The sequence below is a fragment of the Annulohypoxylon truncatum genome (assembly GCF_022578515.1).
Source record: "Annulohypoxylon truncatum strain CBS 140777 unplaced genomic scaffold F4807scaffold_5, whole genome shotgun sequence".
Taxonomy (NCBI): domain Eukaryota; kingdom Fungi; phylum Ascomycota; class Sordariomycetes; order Xylariales; family Hypoxylaceae; genus Annulohypoxylon; species Annulohypoxylon truncatum.
In genome coordinates, this window is record NW_025953791.1 from 950,098 (window position 1) to 966,273 (window position 16,176).

General features: G+C 49.5%; 5 protein-coding genes across 5 annotated transcripts; 2 read left to right on the top strand and 3 right to left on the bottom strand.

Annotated features, from left to right (window-relative positions):
- The first annotated feature begins 1,196 nt into the window (after positions 1 to 1,196).
- F4807DRAFT_311915 (uncharacterized protein) lies at positions 1,197 to 3,585 on the top strand. The gene is made up of 3 exons (XM_047995064.1): positions 1,197 to 1,625; positions 1,872 to 3,267; positions 3,328 to 3,585. The coding sequence occupies exons 2-3, from the start codon at positions 1,899 to 1,901 to the stop codon at positions 3,402 to 3,404; spliced, it is 1,446 nt and encodes a 481-aa protein (XP_047857639.1). The 5' UTR covers positions 1,197 to 1,625; positions 1,872 to 1,898; the 3' UTR covers positions 3,405 to 3,585.
- Positions 3,586 to 4,058: 473 nt separating this feature from the next.
- Positions 4,059 to 5,973, bottom strand: F4807DRAFT_311869 (Ribokinase-like protein). The gene is made up of 4 exons (XM_047995062.1): positions 5,468 to 5,973; positions 4,759 to 5,217; positions 4,183 to 4,684; positions 4,059 to 4,118 (listed from the first exon to the last, which is right to left on the bottom strand). Exons 1-4 carry the CDS (start codon positions 5,724 to 5,726, stop codon positions 4,079 to 4,081), a joined length of 1,260 nt encoding a protein of 419 aa, XP_047857640.1. The 5' UTR covers positions 5,727 to 5,973; the 3' UTR covers positions 4,059 to 4,078.
- A 9-nt stretch (positions 5,974 to 5,982) lies between these two features.
- On the bottom strand, positions 5,983 to 7,532 carry F4807DRAFT_412992 (60S ribosomal protein L2). Its single transcript, XM_047996827.1, has 4 exons — positions 7,368 to 7,532; positions 7,261 to 7,297; positions 6,556 to 7,145; positions 5,983 to 6,499 (listed from the first exon to the last, which is right to left on the bottom strand). Exons 1-4 carry the CDS (start codon positions 7,377 to 7,379, stop codon positions 6,374 to 6,376), a joined length of 765 nt encoding a protein of 254 aa, XP_047857641.1. The 5' UTR covers positions 7,380 to 7,532; the 3' UTR covers positions 5,983 to 6,373.
- A 128-nt stretch (positions 7,533 to 7,660) lies between these two features.
- On the top strand, positions 7,661 to 10,067 carry F4807DRAFT_412997 (uncharacterized protein). The gene is made up of 5 exons (XM_047996828.1): positions 7,661 to 8,131; positions 8,256 to 8,371; positions 8,438 to 8,941; positions 8,996 to 9,270; positions 9,339 to 10,067. The coding sequence occupies exons 1-5, from the start codon at positions 8,056 to 8,058 to the stop codon at positions 9,346 to 9,348; spliced, it is 981 nt and encodes a 326-aa protein (XP_047857642.1). The 5' UTR covers positions 7,661 to 8,055; the 3' UTR covers positions 9,349 to 10,067.
- Positions 10,068 to 11,549: 1,482 nt separating this feature from the next.
- On the bottom strand, positions 11,550 to 14,444 carry F4807DRAFT_457208 (kinase-like protein; the record flags this gene model as incomplete). Its single annotated transcript, XM_048001006.1, has 5 exons — positions 11,550 to 12,355; positions 12,409 to 13,147; positions 13,208 to 13,367; positions 13,418 to 13,617; positions 13,680 to 14,444. 5 exons carry the CDS (start codon positions 14,442 to 14,444, stop codon positions 11,550 to 11,552), a joined length of 2,670 nt encoding a protein of 889 aa, XP_047857643.1.
- Positions 14,445 to 16,176: the final 1,732 nt, after the last annotated feature.

Below are 16,176 nucleotides of genomic sequence, written 5' to 3' on the forward strand. Positions count from 1 at the left end.
TTCGGTTGCTAATGAATTTATTTTTAAAGAAAATACTATTCGCCGTGGATGTTGTAGAAGTAGGATGATGTGATGAATATATTTCTTGCTATAGCAACCGAATGTAAGTTAAAGTTATAGTTTTATCCGAGATATTTATAAGTTTATATCAAGCTCTGAGAGAGCCGCCATCCTAAGGAAGGTACGATCCCAAACACAGTTTCCTTCTACGTAGCTAACCTAATACAAAGAAAACTGCATAATTTATGTTTGTTCAAAAGCCCAAACATCTATTCTCAAATTTCATGTGCATTATGAAGGACCATGTTCCTGAGCTTTGTTTAAGAAAAAAACGAGCCTATCTCGTAGCAAACAGGAAGATTCGAGAGATATGAAGTCAAAACCAACACTGTGTGTGACAAGATCCAGCCTGCTTTGATATTCAGGTAGACGAGATTTCTGCCTATCTTTTATCCATTTTCAACTACGTTGGTCGATGAGCACCTGTCTGCTACGAGAAGTGCGCCTTCATTTTCCTTCCTCGCCGTATCGTAACGACCTGAAAATTCACTTTGGTCAATTCCGTGGAACCATAAGGAAGAAGAAACTGGTTGGCATAGGCCACGGCAGACGGTTCGCCGAAGACTCTGTGCCGCTCCAGCCAATTTTCGCCTTCAGATGCATCGGCGACATCGACAAACACAACAACGCCGAAGCTGAGATATTTCACCCCTTGACCAACGAAGTTTCTACTCTCTGACATAAGCATATTGAGAGCGGTGGAAGCATATCTCAGCTAGAAGGCGTCGGCTAAGATATAACTCTAAACGAAGACTCGTTTAGCAGTAGCGCAACCGCCACCGGGCATGTAGGGGATTCAACATGTGACTACCTAGTCCTTGTGTTTAAAAAATTACGGCATGGGGAATTTGTACCAATTCCGCCAATCACCTAATGAGCGAGAACTTTCCTTGAGAGTCCGCTCGGAAAGTTGCCCAGATGTTGGCAATGCATTAGCTACCACGCAGGATAACTCTGAGGACCGCTTACTCCGAGAATAAGCAACTTAGGAGCCCTTCTGACGGTAGACAGACATCATCTATGGGTACGCCATACCTCACAACGTTCTTCTCTATGAAAGCGACATCGAAGAGGACTTGTGCATACTCGAAGTAATTGACTTGATTCTGCTTCCCGGAGCGGAATCGCCAACGATCCGGTCACACTTCCCAGATCAAGATAGCGGTATGCTCTCCATAGTGTGATAATAATCCTATGGAATGCTGTGCCATGGTTCTTGTTCGAAAGACTCTTTTCTAATTTGACGGCGGACACTAACAGAGAAAATCAATTTTTCAGCTATGCTTCTTGAGCTGGGCTGAAACCTGCATAACGTGCCTTGGCACATCACCATTGGATAAATCTACTATGTATCGACGATCTGGCCTCGATTATGAGTGCCCAAGGGTGAGATGGAGATTCCGGAGAGCTGAAAGACGGCCCTGTGTAAGGCAATGGTAAGGCATCCAGCCATTGAAACCGTGACACTCAGATCGCATAGCGCGTTTATCCTGGAGTAGATTGCTGGACCCTATTTCGACACATCTCTTCGCAGCCTCAGGATAAAGCAATTGCGTATATATCTGGTAGGTATGCTCCCAGGACCTTTTTCTCATGTAGATCGTTATCGTCTCAACGTTGTGTTTTGCAAGCTTGCAACCTCAAGTGCTATTTCCACCTTCCTATCCCCCTTTCTTTTGGCAGGGGATAAGACCTTATATTGCAACCCCCCCTTTAAACTGTCCTAGCAAGTCGATTAAATTCTCTTCAAGTATGTTCTTTGTTATACCCTGTGGCGCTTCCCATCCCTTTAACTAATATGCAAGTCCTAGGTCAGCTTTACATTGCTACAGCTCATTATGGGGAATGCGCAGTCTCTTCCCGTCGTTGGTGAGGTCGTGACAGTCGCGGAAGCCGGGGGGAAGTCAATTGCCGCAGGGGTTTGTGCCCTCGTCGGCGAGGAAAAAGCCGCAGGGGAACTCATAGATGGTGCGGGGCGCTCCGTTAAGAAATACACCGAAGTTAACTGTATCGCTTCCAACGTTCGCGTCATCGCGGCAAAAATCGAGGGCGACGAGAAAGAATGCGACCGCCTTCTGGAAGCTCAGAAGGAGGCATGGATTGGCGTCGCCGAAGGCACTCCCGTTGTTGGGCATGTTATCGGGATCTGCCACTACGCGACGGGCGATACTGAGGGAGGTGATCGGATTATGATCGACGCAACACGGTCGACCGCCGTCATCGCGGCGACGGTCGCTACAGGGGGCTTGGGTGCAGTTGCTTGTGCCGGTGCTACCGTCGTCACCGGATTGGCATGCGATGGAGTATCCACTGGACTCAACTCTCTTGGTAAGCAGCGGTTTGCACCCACTGGAACGATCGCGGCAACTGCACATGCGATTAATACTGGATCGGCGGATGATATCTTCAATGCTACCGAAGGCGTCATTGCAGATGGCGTTGCCGGGGCCACCGCCGGGGCCGCTCGCAGCCGGGCAGGGTTAAGTCGTCAAGGCGTACCCGCCTCAGAGTTAGCTGAGCGTTCAGCTCGTTCTCGCGCATCTATGCTCGAGAAGTACACGAAGTTTAGCGAGCGCGCGGAGGCTAGTCATATAAAGCAGGCTACTATGGCAGACGTACGAAGTTGCACGGAGATAAACGCGATCAAGGAATCTGCAAGCCCACGCCACGCTATGAGAATGTTAGAACCCGGCCAGAGTTATGACTTTGTCCGCTTGGAAGATGGGAGCGTTCGGTATATCAGCCACGCGGACGCGAAGACGATCTCGAATAGAACGGGGTTGCCTGTTGGACATACGAGTCTTGTCGAACCCGGAACCAAGGTCATTGCGGCGGGGGAGATTCACCTCAACGGCAAAGGTGTTATAACGAATCTCAATCCCCAGAGCGGCCACTTCAGGGTCCCGTGGAAGGTTTTTAGGAAACAAGTCGGGAAAGATTTCCCTCGCTCATCGATCATGGAGGTATCGCAGCAGGCACTGCAATTCGCTACCCGTATCACACCGGTACGCTCCGGAATCCGGCTTACAGCCAAGTTTGTGGCTGTCTACACCTTCCCAGCGACCGTCCTCATTATAACTGAGCCTGGTCATGTCGATAGCCAGACTCTACTCAAGGATGGTTCCCCAGTCGTGGCATATAAAGATCCGGACTCGGTCAAACTTGTCGCTTTCGGCAGCGATGACCATGCTAAGGCAGCATACGATGGTATAACAGATGCACCAAAAATGCTTTGCAGAAGAAGCGCTAATATTGGGGGCCTGGAAGGGCTCTATCGTTTCCTTGAGAGCGAAGGGCCCGTGAATGATATGATTGAGTGTCTTCTACACCTGGCGAGCTTATAACTTTGCCAATCGTGCGATTAGCGGCGGAGTTCAGGGGGTAGAAAATTGGGAATTTGGGAAAATTGAAATAATACCTACAAAAGGGGGATTTAACCTCGTATCTAGCTCATTATATTAGCATCCTTGTCTTTAAGTAGCTCTGCAATAAGCTTCCTCATATCATGATGCCTATGTAGGTCTAGAGACGCGCCATGGTGCTATTAAGCAAAATCCTTCGAATTCCAAAAGAATTCTAGTCAGTAGTGAGTAACAATGACTCAATGTTCTTCAAACAAAGCTCTCAAAATCGAACGGGTTACTCATCAACATGTAAATCGGCAAATATTCATGTTGAAATTCGCTATCAACATCTATGCTCTAGATGGCAGACATGACCACCACATACCTATGTATAGATAGGTTTAATAAAATAAACCCCCTCCCAGTTGTTGAAACCCAGCAAAAGAAGACGAGACGACGCAAGCTACCTATCCTTTTTTTGAATTCAGTTCGCCTTTGCACACATGTTAAAATGCTCCGCCTACCAGATGATATAAAATCCCATCTCTATGTAACGCCGAACCTTTGCGTAAAGTTGAGTAACGTCAAAGCTTGTTGGTGTGATGCTGATGTTTCTTTCCTATTTACTTACTAAGACTTTGCTGTCTTTAACAGAAAATCTACGAGTTGGTAGTTTATTTCGAGGGTTGGTAGCTCTGCTTGGGGAAGGGGTATCTGGTGTCCTTATTAGCAACGTCCAATTAAGAGCTATAAATCACGAGCAAAGAAAATAACTTACGAAGGCCCCAACTCCTGGATACTCAACCGCGCGAGCCACTGCCCCATATCGACGCTCTCCTCGAGGGACTTGCCCTGGACGAGGCCGGCGACGAAGCCGCCGGCGAAGGCGTCGCCGGCGCCGTTCGTGTCGTTGATCTTGGAGGCGTCGATGGCGTGGACGGGGAACTGCCTGACCTCGTCCTGGCCCTGGACCGCGACGACGGTGGGCAGCGTGCCCTGCGTGACGACGGCCACCCGCGGCTTCTTGGCGTTGGCCTTGGGCAGGTTGGCCAGCGCCTTGGCGATGCCGGGCACGTCGGTCTCGGCCACGGGCAGCGCGTGCGACTTGGCGTACGCGGCGGCCTCGGACTCGTTGCAGATCACGTAGTCCCAGTACTTGGACGACGCGTCGAGGGGCTCCTTGAAGAATTCGGCGATGAATGGTGCGCTGATGTTAACGACAAAGGTCTTGTTGTTGGTGGCGGCTTCCTCGCCTAGAGCCTGGATAGCGGGTGGGCATACTAAGTTAGACCGTTAGCATGGTTCCAAGTAGACACATCACGGGAAAGGGAGTAAGGGAAAAGGGGGGGTGTACCGGTGAAGTGATAGCCACCGACATAGTAGAACTGGGCATTCTTGACAAGCTCCCAGATCTTGGGACTCTTGAGATGGTCGAGGTCGTAGTGGTTAGCGGCGGCCAAGTCAGTGCACAAGCTTCGGTTGTGACCGGTGATAACCACGCCACACCTTCCCGTGGGCTCCTTGGGATCAACACGGTACTCAACCCTCAGGCCGACCTGCTTGACGGCATCCCGCAGGATGTCGGCGTACTTGTCGTTGCCGACACCGCCGAAGTAGACGACGCTGTTGGGAGGGAGGATATATTGAGCACCTCTCGCCGTGTTTTGGGCGGCGCCACCAGCAATCAGCTTAGCGTCGAAGTTCTCGAGCAGATCATCGTAGATCGGGATGTGCTCCGGAGACGCTAGGATCGCATCATTATCCTTGAGGTTGTACTTCTTGAGGAGGTCTGTAGTGCCTACGGCCTGGATGTCTGCGAACCACTTGTATATTAGCAATAGTTCGGTATAAGAGTGAGTATATGCACTTGGACTAAATTTCAAAGCACGCTCTCTTAGATTCAAGCTATAGTGTGAGTGTAGCTTCCGTGAATCCATCTGCCGGAGCTTCGGCTAACACACCCCTCGTTGTCCATTTTGAGGCGGGGCTTTTTTCTTCTTCTCTCTCCTTTCTTTAGGAGCTCAATTGAACTCAATTCATAGAAATATTCAAGACCAACATACCAAGTAGAGGGTTCTCCAAGCACACGAGTGCGAATTCCTTGTTGGCGGCCATAGTTGAGTAGAATCGTCGTCGTCTCACGGCGGTTACGGAAGGTAGAAAATGCGGCGTTGGTGTTGGAAAAGGAGCCTTACTTTGGCGGGGTGAGATTTTATAAGAGAGCGCATAGGTGCAGCTGTTGGTGGGGTTATAGTAGGACCGCAACGCTCTTGAGATTGTCCGAGGGATCAACCCGGAGGGTAAGGATGTGGAGAACGGCATGTCGGTGTATTAGTATCCAATTTGGAAACAACTTACTTATAAATTCCGATTACTCGGTGCCTGCCAATAATCTGGTCACCTAATGTTTATATAATTAGGCAGGCAGTGGTGCTGCGTTTTCCCGGTTGGGGTGCGATGTCTGTTTTTAAGTTATGTATGTAATTGGCAGCTTCCTCATAGATTCGCCCCAAGATCCGGAGAGCGGAGCCGGGCTATCGTATGATATCATGTCCCTAGCAATACACTCATACTAAGCATATGGTTCCATTCGTTGCAGGTGATCTCGTCACACTAGAATCGGCCATAGTGTACACAATTGGTCCATATGTTGGAAATTTGCACTTATTCTTTGTTCGGATATGTGCCTATGTATATATCTAGGACCTAGTACACATACCGAGCATCAGGCGAACTCAGACGAATTCCTCCTAATGACACAGAGCTACCGTTTGTAAACCGTAGTTCTCCTTCATCAACTTCACGAGATCCATGTTTGTCAATCGAAAGGACACGTAGAAAGGATTTCATGCCGGGTACTACCATTGAGCCTATCTCATTATCATAGCTCACCAGTACCTAGAGAGATGCAAAGCGCAATCAAGTAAAACTCCAACCGCCTTGATGAACCATGACCTGGATAACCCATTTTACTCCTTCGTCTTCTGGGTACCACGTAGCAGACCCGTCCGTCTCGCCGCAATAAGACCCGCCTTTTGACCTTGTGCCGCGTATCGGGAGATTGTGGAGGCTTTACCAATGTGTTGATGGTTACCCTAAGTACCAATGTCAGCATTTTCATCCATACGTTATAAGACCCAATGCTACTTACACCACCGTGAGGATGGTCGACGGGGTTCATGGCAACACCACGAGTCTTGGGCCAGCTGTTGCGCTTGACGGCGAACTTATGCTTAGCACGCGAGGCCTTCAAGAGAGGCTTGTCGGTTCGTCCACCACCAGCGACGATGCCGACCATTCCTCGGGAGCTGCTGCTGACGATCTTCTTGGCACCGGAGGGGAGCTTGATACGGGTCTTGCCCTCGTCGGGGTTGTGGCCGATGACTGTGACGTAGTTGCCGGAAGTTCGGCCGAGAGCACCTCGGTCACCAACCTTCTCCTCCACGTTCGAGATGACGGTACCTTCGGGCATAGAGGCGAGGGGGAGGACGTTGCCGACAGTGAGGGCGGCGTTCTTGCCGGCGTAGATGAATTGACCGGTGTACATACCCTCGTTGGCGATGAAGGTCTCGGTGATCTGCTTGAACTTGTAGGGAGATCGGAAGACGACGCGGGCCAGAGGAGCACCACGACCCGGGTCGTGGATGATCTCCTTGATCACACCTCGTACGTAACCATGGCGCTCAGCGTAATCTAACGATCGGAACTTGGCGGGGGCCTTTCGCAGACGGGTGGTGGCGGCTAGAAGAGATCGAATGTAAGTTTAAACGGTCCTCAAGAGGGGAAATATGCCGCTCGTAGTCGACTGAAATCGGCGCGAATGCTAAGTTCGAGAGGCGTTGCTGGTAAAACTTACTGAAGATACCACCGTGACCCTTTCTCTGGTTACGAATCTATTTGTCGCATTGATTAGCAGATAGTCCAAATGAATTGGTAGAACTGTATTGTAAATAGTAAACATACCACGCGACCCATGGTGCTGGTCTATTGTGCGTAATTCGTGATGTTGAAAGAGAATGGAGGTTTGGAGTAAATTGGGTGATTGAAGAATTTTGGAAGATGCGGCCGAAATTACAGATAGAGAGCCGACAATTTTCCCTCAATGTAGAAAGTTTGTGTGGGTTGCGCCTCAGCCGTCTGACCCTAATCGCTTGGAGTACGTATCTTTTGTGGCTGCACTAGCTTCTTTCCAGCTGCAAGCCCTGCCAAGCCCCGGGATCCAATGATGCTGCTTATGTAATTGAAAAGTAGGGACTCTCAGGACTCTGTACCTGTGTACTTGTACGAAGTGCCAAGAAAGATTGGACTGCCCCACAGATCCATAATTTGATTGATTAGACGCGCGACCCTTTTTCAAGTTCGCGCTTTTTCTTTAACCTTGCAACTTTCATCCTTCGTCAGCTCCACTCAAGTTTGCCATTATCTACCTATTGAGCTCGTCAAGTTCAGCCTTCTAACGTTTTCCAACTTCCAATTTCAAAAACGTCCGTTATCTCACCCGAGATAAAGAAGGCTACCTGACTTGATAATACTTCATCGTTCGCTATTTTCAAACCGTCGCATTTGCAAATCCATTGGAATCCTACTTTCCTTCTATCACTCCTTCACGTCATTGGTTGCATAGCTCAAGGCAAGCACTTACGGAACGATCATGGCGAAGCAAAACACTTCCAAACAAAACGTCACGCCGCAGCACGCAACTGATTTTGAGAAGATCATCAACGCTGGTAAGTAAATCATTGGTACCCAATTTTAGGAACGGTATACACTTTTATCACGGCCTACAATCTCGACCATCTATCGTAGTCACGACTACAAACGATGAACTTGACATGCTAATATATTGACTAGGCCGCGAGCGCAAGAAAAATGAGGCTCTCGCCGCACGCATCTTCAAGCGCGACGGTAATCGCCGAGCTAGCGCGCCTAGCGGAGGTTCATTGGCAAGTCGCGCGGGAGTGAAGAAGGTATGATAATCTCTACTGCTCAGCTCTTTGTTTATGGATGTATGGCTAACTTATTACTTTGCGAAGCGCCAATCTTTGACCGCGCATGTCCCCGCCGGCAACGTCAACAACGAATGGACTCACGATCTTCACAATGCGCATGGCAAAGGTGCGAAAGCACAGAAAGACCCTAATTCACTAGCTTCCAGAATCCACGCCCCGGGCACTCCGATCCCCCGACAACAGACAACACCGCGTCGCACACCCAAGCGCACAGCCATGCTGCGCAATGCTCTTGAGCGTGCCGCCTCTTCACCTGCCACAGAGCAGCAGATGAATTGGCAACGAACACCAACTGGCCCGTCGGGACAGGGCATAAAGATTAAGGGCTCTGCAGGACCTTTCGTAGTGATGGCCCAGAACTTTGCGCCAGGAACCACTGCTGCTGACATTGAGAACGTCATGACGCCTGTTGGCGGCCTGATCAGTAGCTGCCGTATACTCAAAACCCATCCGATCATCATAGCCGAGATCACGTTCGAGAGCAAGGAGGGAGCAAATCGGGTGATTCAACAGTTCAACAACCAGACGGTTAGTATTATCCCTCAAGATTACCTGATAGGCAGCGAACCAACAAAACAACAGGCCGATGGCAAAACATTGAATGTGTACATGAAACCTGGTGACTCGTTCACGTCTACGCCCCCGACCGGTCCCCGAGCCCAACGCGACCAAGAGAGCCGACAGGCAAGCAACATGGTGGTTGATGGACGAATGGGTTTTAACGATCTCATGGACACCGATGACCAAGACACCTCGTATTCGAACGGAAGTCTTTACAGCGATAAGATGGTCGCTAAGCCTAATGGTGTCGGTGGTGGTAATGACGGTCGTCGGGGCAGAGGATTTCGTGCTGGCAGGTAGGATTGCCAATCAGCTGTCGAGCCGACGAATGATATGCAACTAAACAACAACGACTTTGCTACAGAATACGGTGAGGGGTTTGAACATGGTTTCCGCGCTGCCTGCGATAAAAGGTCTAGCAATGTCCATGGTGGTAGTGGTGGCCATAGTAATGATTTCGATAATAATTATGGCAATGGTTACCACGATTATTCCCACTACGATTACCCTATCGACGCTCACAACTACCACCGCATTAACTCCTGCCCGTACAATCCGACAAAGTGGGCAGAGCACTACTGCCACCAATGTTGGTCGTGGTAGACAGTTTCGATCCAACTACTCCCCGTCAGAGACTAGACCCCCAAGTGTACCATATTTCCGCAATTGTCTCTATTACGAAAGGGGGGACACTACCTAGGCATGCAGCACAGAGTTACCAGGTGCTATGGATATGGCAAACGAAGCAGAGAAAACCAACGTCCATGACGATTTCTACTACCGCCCCATACCTGCAATTGTACTAACAGGAAGGAAAAAAAGAAGCATCTGCATGTTTTTTTGTATGATGGAAGCTTGGGACAAAGAGTTATCCTTCATATACCTAGGTAGTCAGTCAGGGAAAGGACTTTTCATAACTTCGAAAAAAAAACCTCGTGCGGGAGGTGGTAATAGGGGACTTGGGGGAGTTCTTGGAAGGCGCGGTTGGGGCTTCGTCATGTCATATTGTAATGAGGGATGGTCTGCCTATTTTAGGTAGTCCGGCTGACGATTATGGAGTTTAATAATGCCTTTGATTGATTTTGAACTATGATCGCTCTTGTTTATTATTCGTGAAATTGCTGTGTATTCGTGAAGCTGAAATTTATCAAGGCGTGCTTGCTAATATTAATTAGTACTTTGACTGTTAATCTGTGTATCCTACGATCCAAGTCTAGAGCTCCTTCGCTTGATGGTGTCGTTTTGCCCTTCCTCTTCCCATCTGGTAGTGCAATTATTCCCTAGGTATCTACGCAGGAGCACTTGCTTTCACTAGCGAGTCAATTCTACATCTCGTCGTTCTTTCTACGGTAATATCATTGGTTAGTAAATACGTATAGTCTTGTATAGTCTTCAATCCCATCCACGACCTCTCCCCTTTATCTCCATCCCTATCATTTCTACAACCCCATTCCCCTAACTTCGCTCACCCACCCCTATTTCCTCCTCTCCTACATATCTATCCACCCACCTACCTACGATCTGTACCCTGGGCACGCATACGTCCGCATTTATACATATCACATATCCATACACGCACACGCACATCAATCACGAAAGCCCAGGTTAATTCAAGTTCATGGATGTTTCTCTGTTCAAAGCAAAGTTAAGCACCCACCACCCCCTTTTCGACGACGAAAAGGGGGGCCCTAGGTTTGTTTGTTTACCCACCGGCGTTAGGCTAGGTAGACTACCTAGTCCGCAGAAAAAAAAGCAAAAGACCGCCCGCCGCCGCTATTAGCACCCCCGTCGTCCCCTTTTCCCCTCTTCCCTCAGGCAAGTCTCGCGTTCCCGCTTTCCTACCCCGTCCTTACCTTACCTCTCTCTCCTAGCTCATCCATTCGTAAAACCCGGATGCGATGGTACTGTGAATGATGATGATGATGATGATGATCCCCCTATTCGGGCAGGGGTGGGGTGGGGGGGAAGCTAGAGAGAAAGTCACTGCCAGGAAGTCCGTCGTTGCCGCCCCCTAAAGTCATCACGCGTAAAAACGTCGTCGCAAATGAATTCCTCAGCGGCTATCCACCCGCGCCGCGAGACCGTTCCGCGTAACTAAAAGGAGCGAGCACGTTTCCTATTTAACACACCTCTTCGCCCCCCCGAGTTTGCCTCCCACGGACGACCCTACCCTATCCTTCAACCTATGTAAATGTAGAGGCTCTCCCTTGAATTGCTCAATGCCAATGCTATGTGCGTCCCCGAAGAAATCAATTCCCGATTGTACGGTAACTGGAGCAGTGAAGGGGAAAACAAGAGGAAGAAAAATAAAACTTTTTGGGCAATCTAGAGTTGCACCCTATGTTCTGTGGGTATCATACATGCCTGTCCGGTCCGTAAAAGGCGGAGCCGACAAGCCAACGTAGAGCTGTAAAAAAAAGCATCCCAGAGGTATCCCAATATCGAAGGTCATCGTGACCGGCTACTAGCCGAGTGAGGACTTGTTGAACCTAGACGATTCGGTTCTTACCGACCTGTCTTGAAAAGGCGATACATGTGCGTCTGATTCGTGGGACATCATCGTGTGGAACATTCTTCAAGCCCACGGACTTTGATTCCCAGCTCCCATGAATCCCTCTTCGAGAGTCCTCTCCTCCAGATTACGAATGAAATCTCGGTTGCCTCTGGCACCCCCTCTTTGCGCTCTACTATCTCTTCTACCAGCTACCCTACCTGCTCCGGGATCTGTCAGACCCATGCCGTCGGCAGGCGGCGGGTAGTATGCGGGACTTGGTTGTAGTCTGATAGGCTGGCTAGGATCTAAGTGGCTAGCGACTCGCTGAATAGCGGCCGGAATACCGCTCTGTTGTTGATCCATCGTTGACGCGCGTTGACGGCCTGCTCGGACCGTAGCTTGCTGATACAAATTCGGCTGCGGAACACCGTAGTTTGCCGGCGGCATTTGCGCGGGTGGTTGTCCCATGACCATTTGGCCGTAAGGAGACTGTTGAGCGGAGTAAGGCGGCGGGGCGCCGGTATGGCTGCCTCCAGGAGTATACAGACCATTGCCCCCGTACAACGAAGGTTGGGCGTGCGGAGCAGCTGGATACTGGGCGGGCTGCATCGCATAAGCTCCTTGGGCAGCTGCTTGAGCCTGAGCTTGCGCTTGCTGTGCTCTTTGCTTGCTGAGTTCGGCTGCCTGTTGTTGCTGCTGAGTTCCAGGAGCCGGAGAGCGGTTGAGCGAGCTGGACTTCAGATTCATCGGAGGAACAAAGGGTCCGGTAAACTTCTGCTGGGTTATGAAAGGGTGTAGTTTAGCTTGTTGGGGTGACCATCTCTCTAAGGGGCTGATAGTTAACAAGCCTCGAACGAAATCGATGAAGGCAACTCGGTTGTTCATTTCTAGAAGTCATGTTAGCCTCAGGAATCCACTTGGCGGATTAAGCTATGCCTACCTCGATCAATTTCGCTCTGTTTCATGTTCTTGCGCGGCATTGGGTATGACTTGATAATGTCGGGCAGGGTACTCGCTTGGAAGTACTTCTTGCTAGGTTGTTCTTTTGTTCCGCGCTCTCGAGAGTATTGTTCCATACTCTTGAGATGGTATGTCTTCCTACCGAACTCATCCTGCCTCTTCTCGAAGAAGTCGCCAGCCTGCTTGCCTACCTCGATCATCCAGTTTGGGGGGTTCCCAAGCATCTCGACAATTCTCGAGACCTGGTTGTACTCGGACGAGCCTGGGAACAGCGGCAATCCCAAGAACAGCTCGACTACAATACAGCCGAGTGACCACATGTCGATGGCCGAAGAATAGGGTAGACCTAATAATACTTCGGGAGATCGGTAGAACCGGGACTGGATGTACGTGTACACCGTCTGCCGCTCATCGCAAGCCGATCCAAAATCTATAATCTTGATGATCGGGCTCTCGAGGTTCTTCAATAGGATGTTTTCCGGCTTCAAATCGCAGTGTATCAGTCGCGCCTTGTTCAGGAGAGCCAATCCGTTTAGAAGCTGCTGCGCAAATACTCGCACGAGTGTCGTACTGAGACCTCGGAACTGATTCTGCTTGATTAGCTCGTAAAGGTTCACGCTTAGTAATTCGAATACTAGGCAAAGATGCTGTCGGTGGATAAATGTATCCTTAAGTCGGAGTAAATGATGATCATCGTTCTTGTCGAGCTTTGTGTTTAACTGGACAATGGTCAGTACGAAGGTACGGATAGCCTGGTGATTTGAAGTTTTGAGCCTTACCAAGTCTAGGACAGATACTTCCATCATGCTCTGGTTGAAATACGCTGTTCTGTTCTTGATGACCTTGACAGCGACAACCTCCTGGGTCTTCAGGTTCTGGCACTTTACAACCTGACCGAAGGTACCTTGTCCGAGAACATCTAATATGAGATAACGGTTCCTATTAAGATTAGTATGGTTACCAAGGGATATTAAAAAAACGCAACGCACTTGTGACCGGCTTCCTCCGAACCTAGAATGTCATTGACATATAGAATATAGTCGCTATCTTCGTTATCATATCCATCGTTCTTCGTCCCTTTGCTCGGCTTGGTAAGCACCCTGCGGGGATTACGAGAAGACTCATATTTGAAGTTCGGATTGCATATGCGATACGTGGCGGGTAGGTGCACGGTAAGAGCTTGAAGGGGCTGCGAGAGTAATTAGAATCAATACGCCCGCAGAGATACTTGATAACAACAAGTCGTCATACACTTATAAAGCCTCCCTCTGGATTTGCGCGACGAAACGGCGGCTGAGAGTTAACCTTGGGCCGCAAATCCGTGACGGCGCTTATCTTCTTGAACTGAGGCACCGGTCGTTTCTCCATGGGCACGTTCGCGGCGGGCTGGAGCGCTCGCCTCGGTGATTTTGGATCATTAGCAAAGGCACCATCCAAGGCCGAGACAGCGGACGACGGGTAATTCTCTTGAGAATTGGCGTATGGCGTGATAGGGGGAAGCTGAGAATTCTGTCGGGAATAATATGAGCTCTGAGGCTGGTAATCGCCTCGAGTAGGAGACTGGCGCTGGGTATGGGGCGCTGAAAATTGACCCTGATTTGTTGCCGACTTGGGTGCATATGGTGACGTTGGCGATAGTACTTCCATAGGCGAGTACCGCTGGGCGGCGGAAGAGGGCTCGGAAGGCGAATGAAGGTTTGCAGCCCGGCCGCCGGACAGATGCGACTGATGATGTGGTCGCATGGGATACTTCATGCTTCCGTAAGGATCATGAACGTCCTGCATAGGGACATCGCCGTTTCCATCGCGAAGCTGCGGGGTGGTGACGGGTGATGTCGCGCTCTGTTGCGAAGCATGCGAATTCAGCGCACCTTGGTATTGATCGTACTTAAATCCGACGGGCGGCTGGACTTGGGTAGTTTGCTGGCCATATTCCCTTCCTGGAGTCATTTGATTACCGCCGTTGAATCGTCGAGGACCGCCGGCGGTGTCGGAATAGCCCTGCCATTGATCCATGGCGTTTGGGCGGGAAAAAAAGGGAAGAAAAGGCGCGGAGGTAGATCCAGCGGGGGGTTAACGATAGATGAAGTCGGTCGAGTAGAGATAAATTGGGGAAATACGAATATGGCCAATTCCGGCCAAAGGATTGTTGTCGTCGTGGTTCCTTAGTCAGACGCGCATTAGCAGAGGAGGGGAGCGAGCAAAGAGCTCAACTACGCTACCTACTAATGTTAGGAAGCGGGCTTGGCTAACCGCTCCTCACTAGTTCGTGCTGGCTGACTTGTGTGAGTCGAGTGTTTGGACCAGAAGACAAAAGAGAAGAAAAAAAAGGTTGGCCGAGAATGGGGAAGGACAAGGATGATGAATGGGCGAGGGCTGTAGTCGTACCCAAATGCGATATACAGTGGGCTGTAGTAGGTTTTCTTTTAGTATGGTTGGTTCGCTGTTAACTCGATGCAGTAGGCTGAATGAGTTAGGATTTAGGTACTCCAGCTATTCATGATGAGGAATTTACGGCAAGTAAACTAAGGGCTTCTCTCGGTACGGGCTATTTTTGGTTTGCAATGGCTGACGATACGAAGAAAAACAAAAGGTAGAGGGAGGAAGAGAAGAAAAAAGAGGAGAGTAATAGTATGGTGGTAGAATCAGATTGTGTGTCGTGAGGTTTGGGGATTGGATGGCGGGTACGTCAGTCAGGACAAGAAAGTGTGTGAGAGGGACTGAAAAGAGTGATGGAGGGACAAGATAAGCCCATACCAACTAGACCCATGGACTTAGGTATTCAGGTATTTTCATGGGTTAAGTTGGTGACCTGCAGCTGCCCAGGACTGCCCAGGTGCTGGACAAGATTGCTTTTTATTGTGGATTTTGGTACCTAAGGAAAGGCACGACTTTGCCCTACCTAGCTAGTACTAGGTACTTACTTCGTGCACTATGTCGAGTTTCCCAGACGCATCCACGGATGTACCTCCACCATTTAGGTTGGGTGGATTGGGTACTAATTAAGGCACTGAACTTACTAGGGGGGAAAGGGCCATGAGCAACAACAGCCAAGGCTTCAGTGAGCGCAAACGCAACAAGGCGGGAGGAGGGGAGACCGATCGAATATCCACGTAGCACAAAGCATAAAACATGAAGGCGTGACGGAGATGTTGAACAGTTTTAGCAAATCATTAGTCTTACCATTGTGAATAATTATTCAAATTTTATGCTGTGTATACCAAGTATTATTCGTATGCCGTGATAATGAACAAACTTCCAATGGATCTTTCTAACATTAACCGATTGATCTGGTAGAAGAGGGAACATGCTATGTAATACCCAGCATAACCAGAGGAAAAAGGAAAAGAAAGGAAAGGAAAGGTAAAAGAAGATACAATTTCAAAAACAAACATCAGAATCACCAGCACCGGCACCGGCAGCAAAAGCGCATCTCACGTTGCGTGCATAGTTACAGTACTCTCTGTGCGATGGTTACAAACGACGGAATCAGATGCATGGCAGAATTGAGATTGCGGGATTGGCACCAGGAGTTAGGATCGCAACATACAAATCGGCAATCTAACCTGTGGATTGTAATAGTCGAGGAGTTATCTATTATTAGATGGTACCTCTAACAACAGCAGAGACAGAGATGTAGACGTCAAGAAATTCGATATATTACTGATGGTCTTGATCGTGCCAGACTCGTCACTACAAAGACATCATTGGCTGACTTTCCGGGTGCTTCGACCAACAGCACGACGAA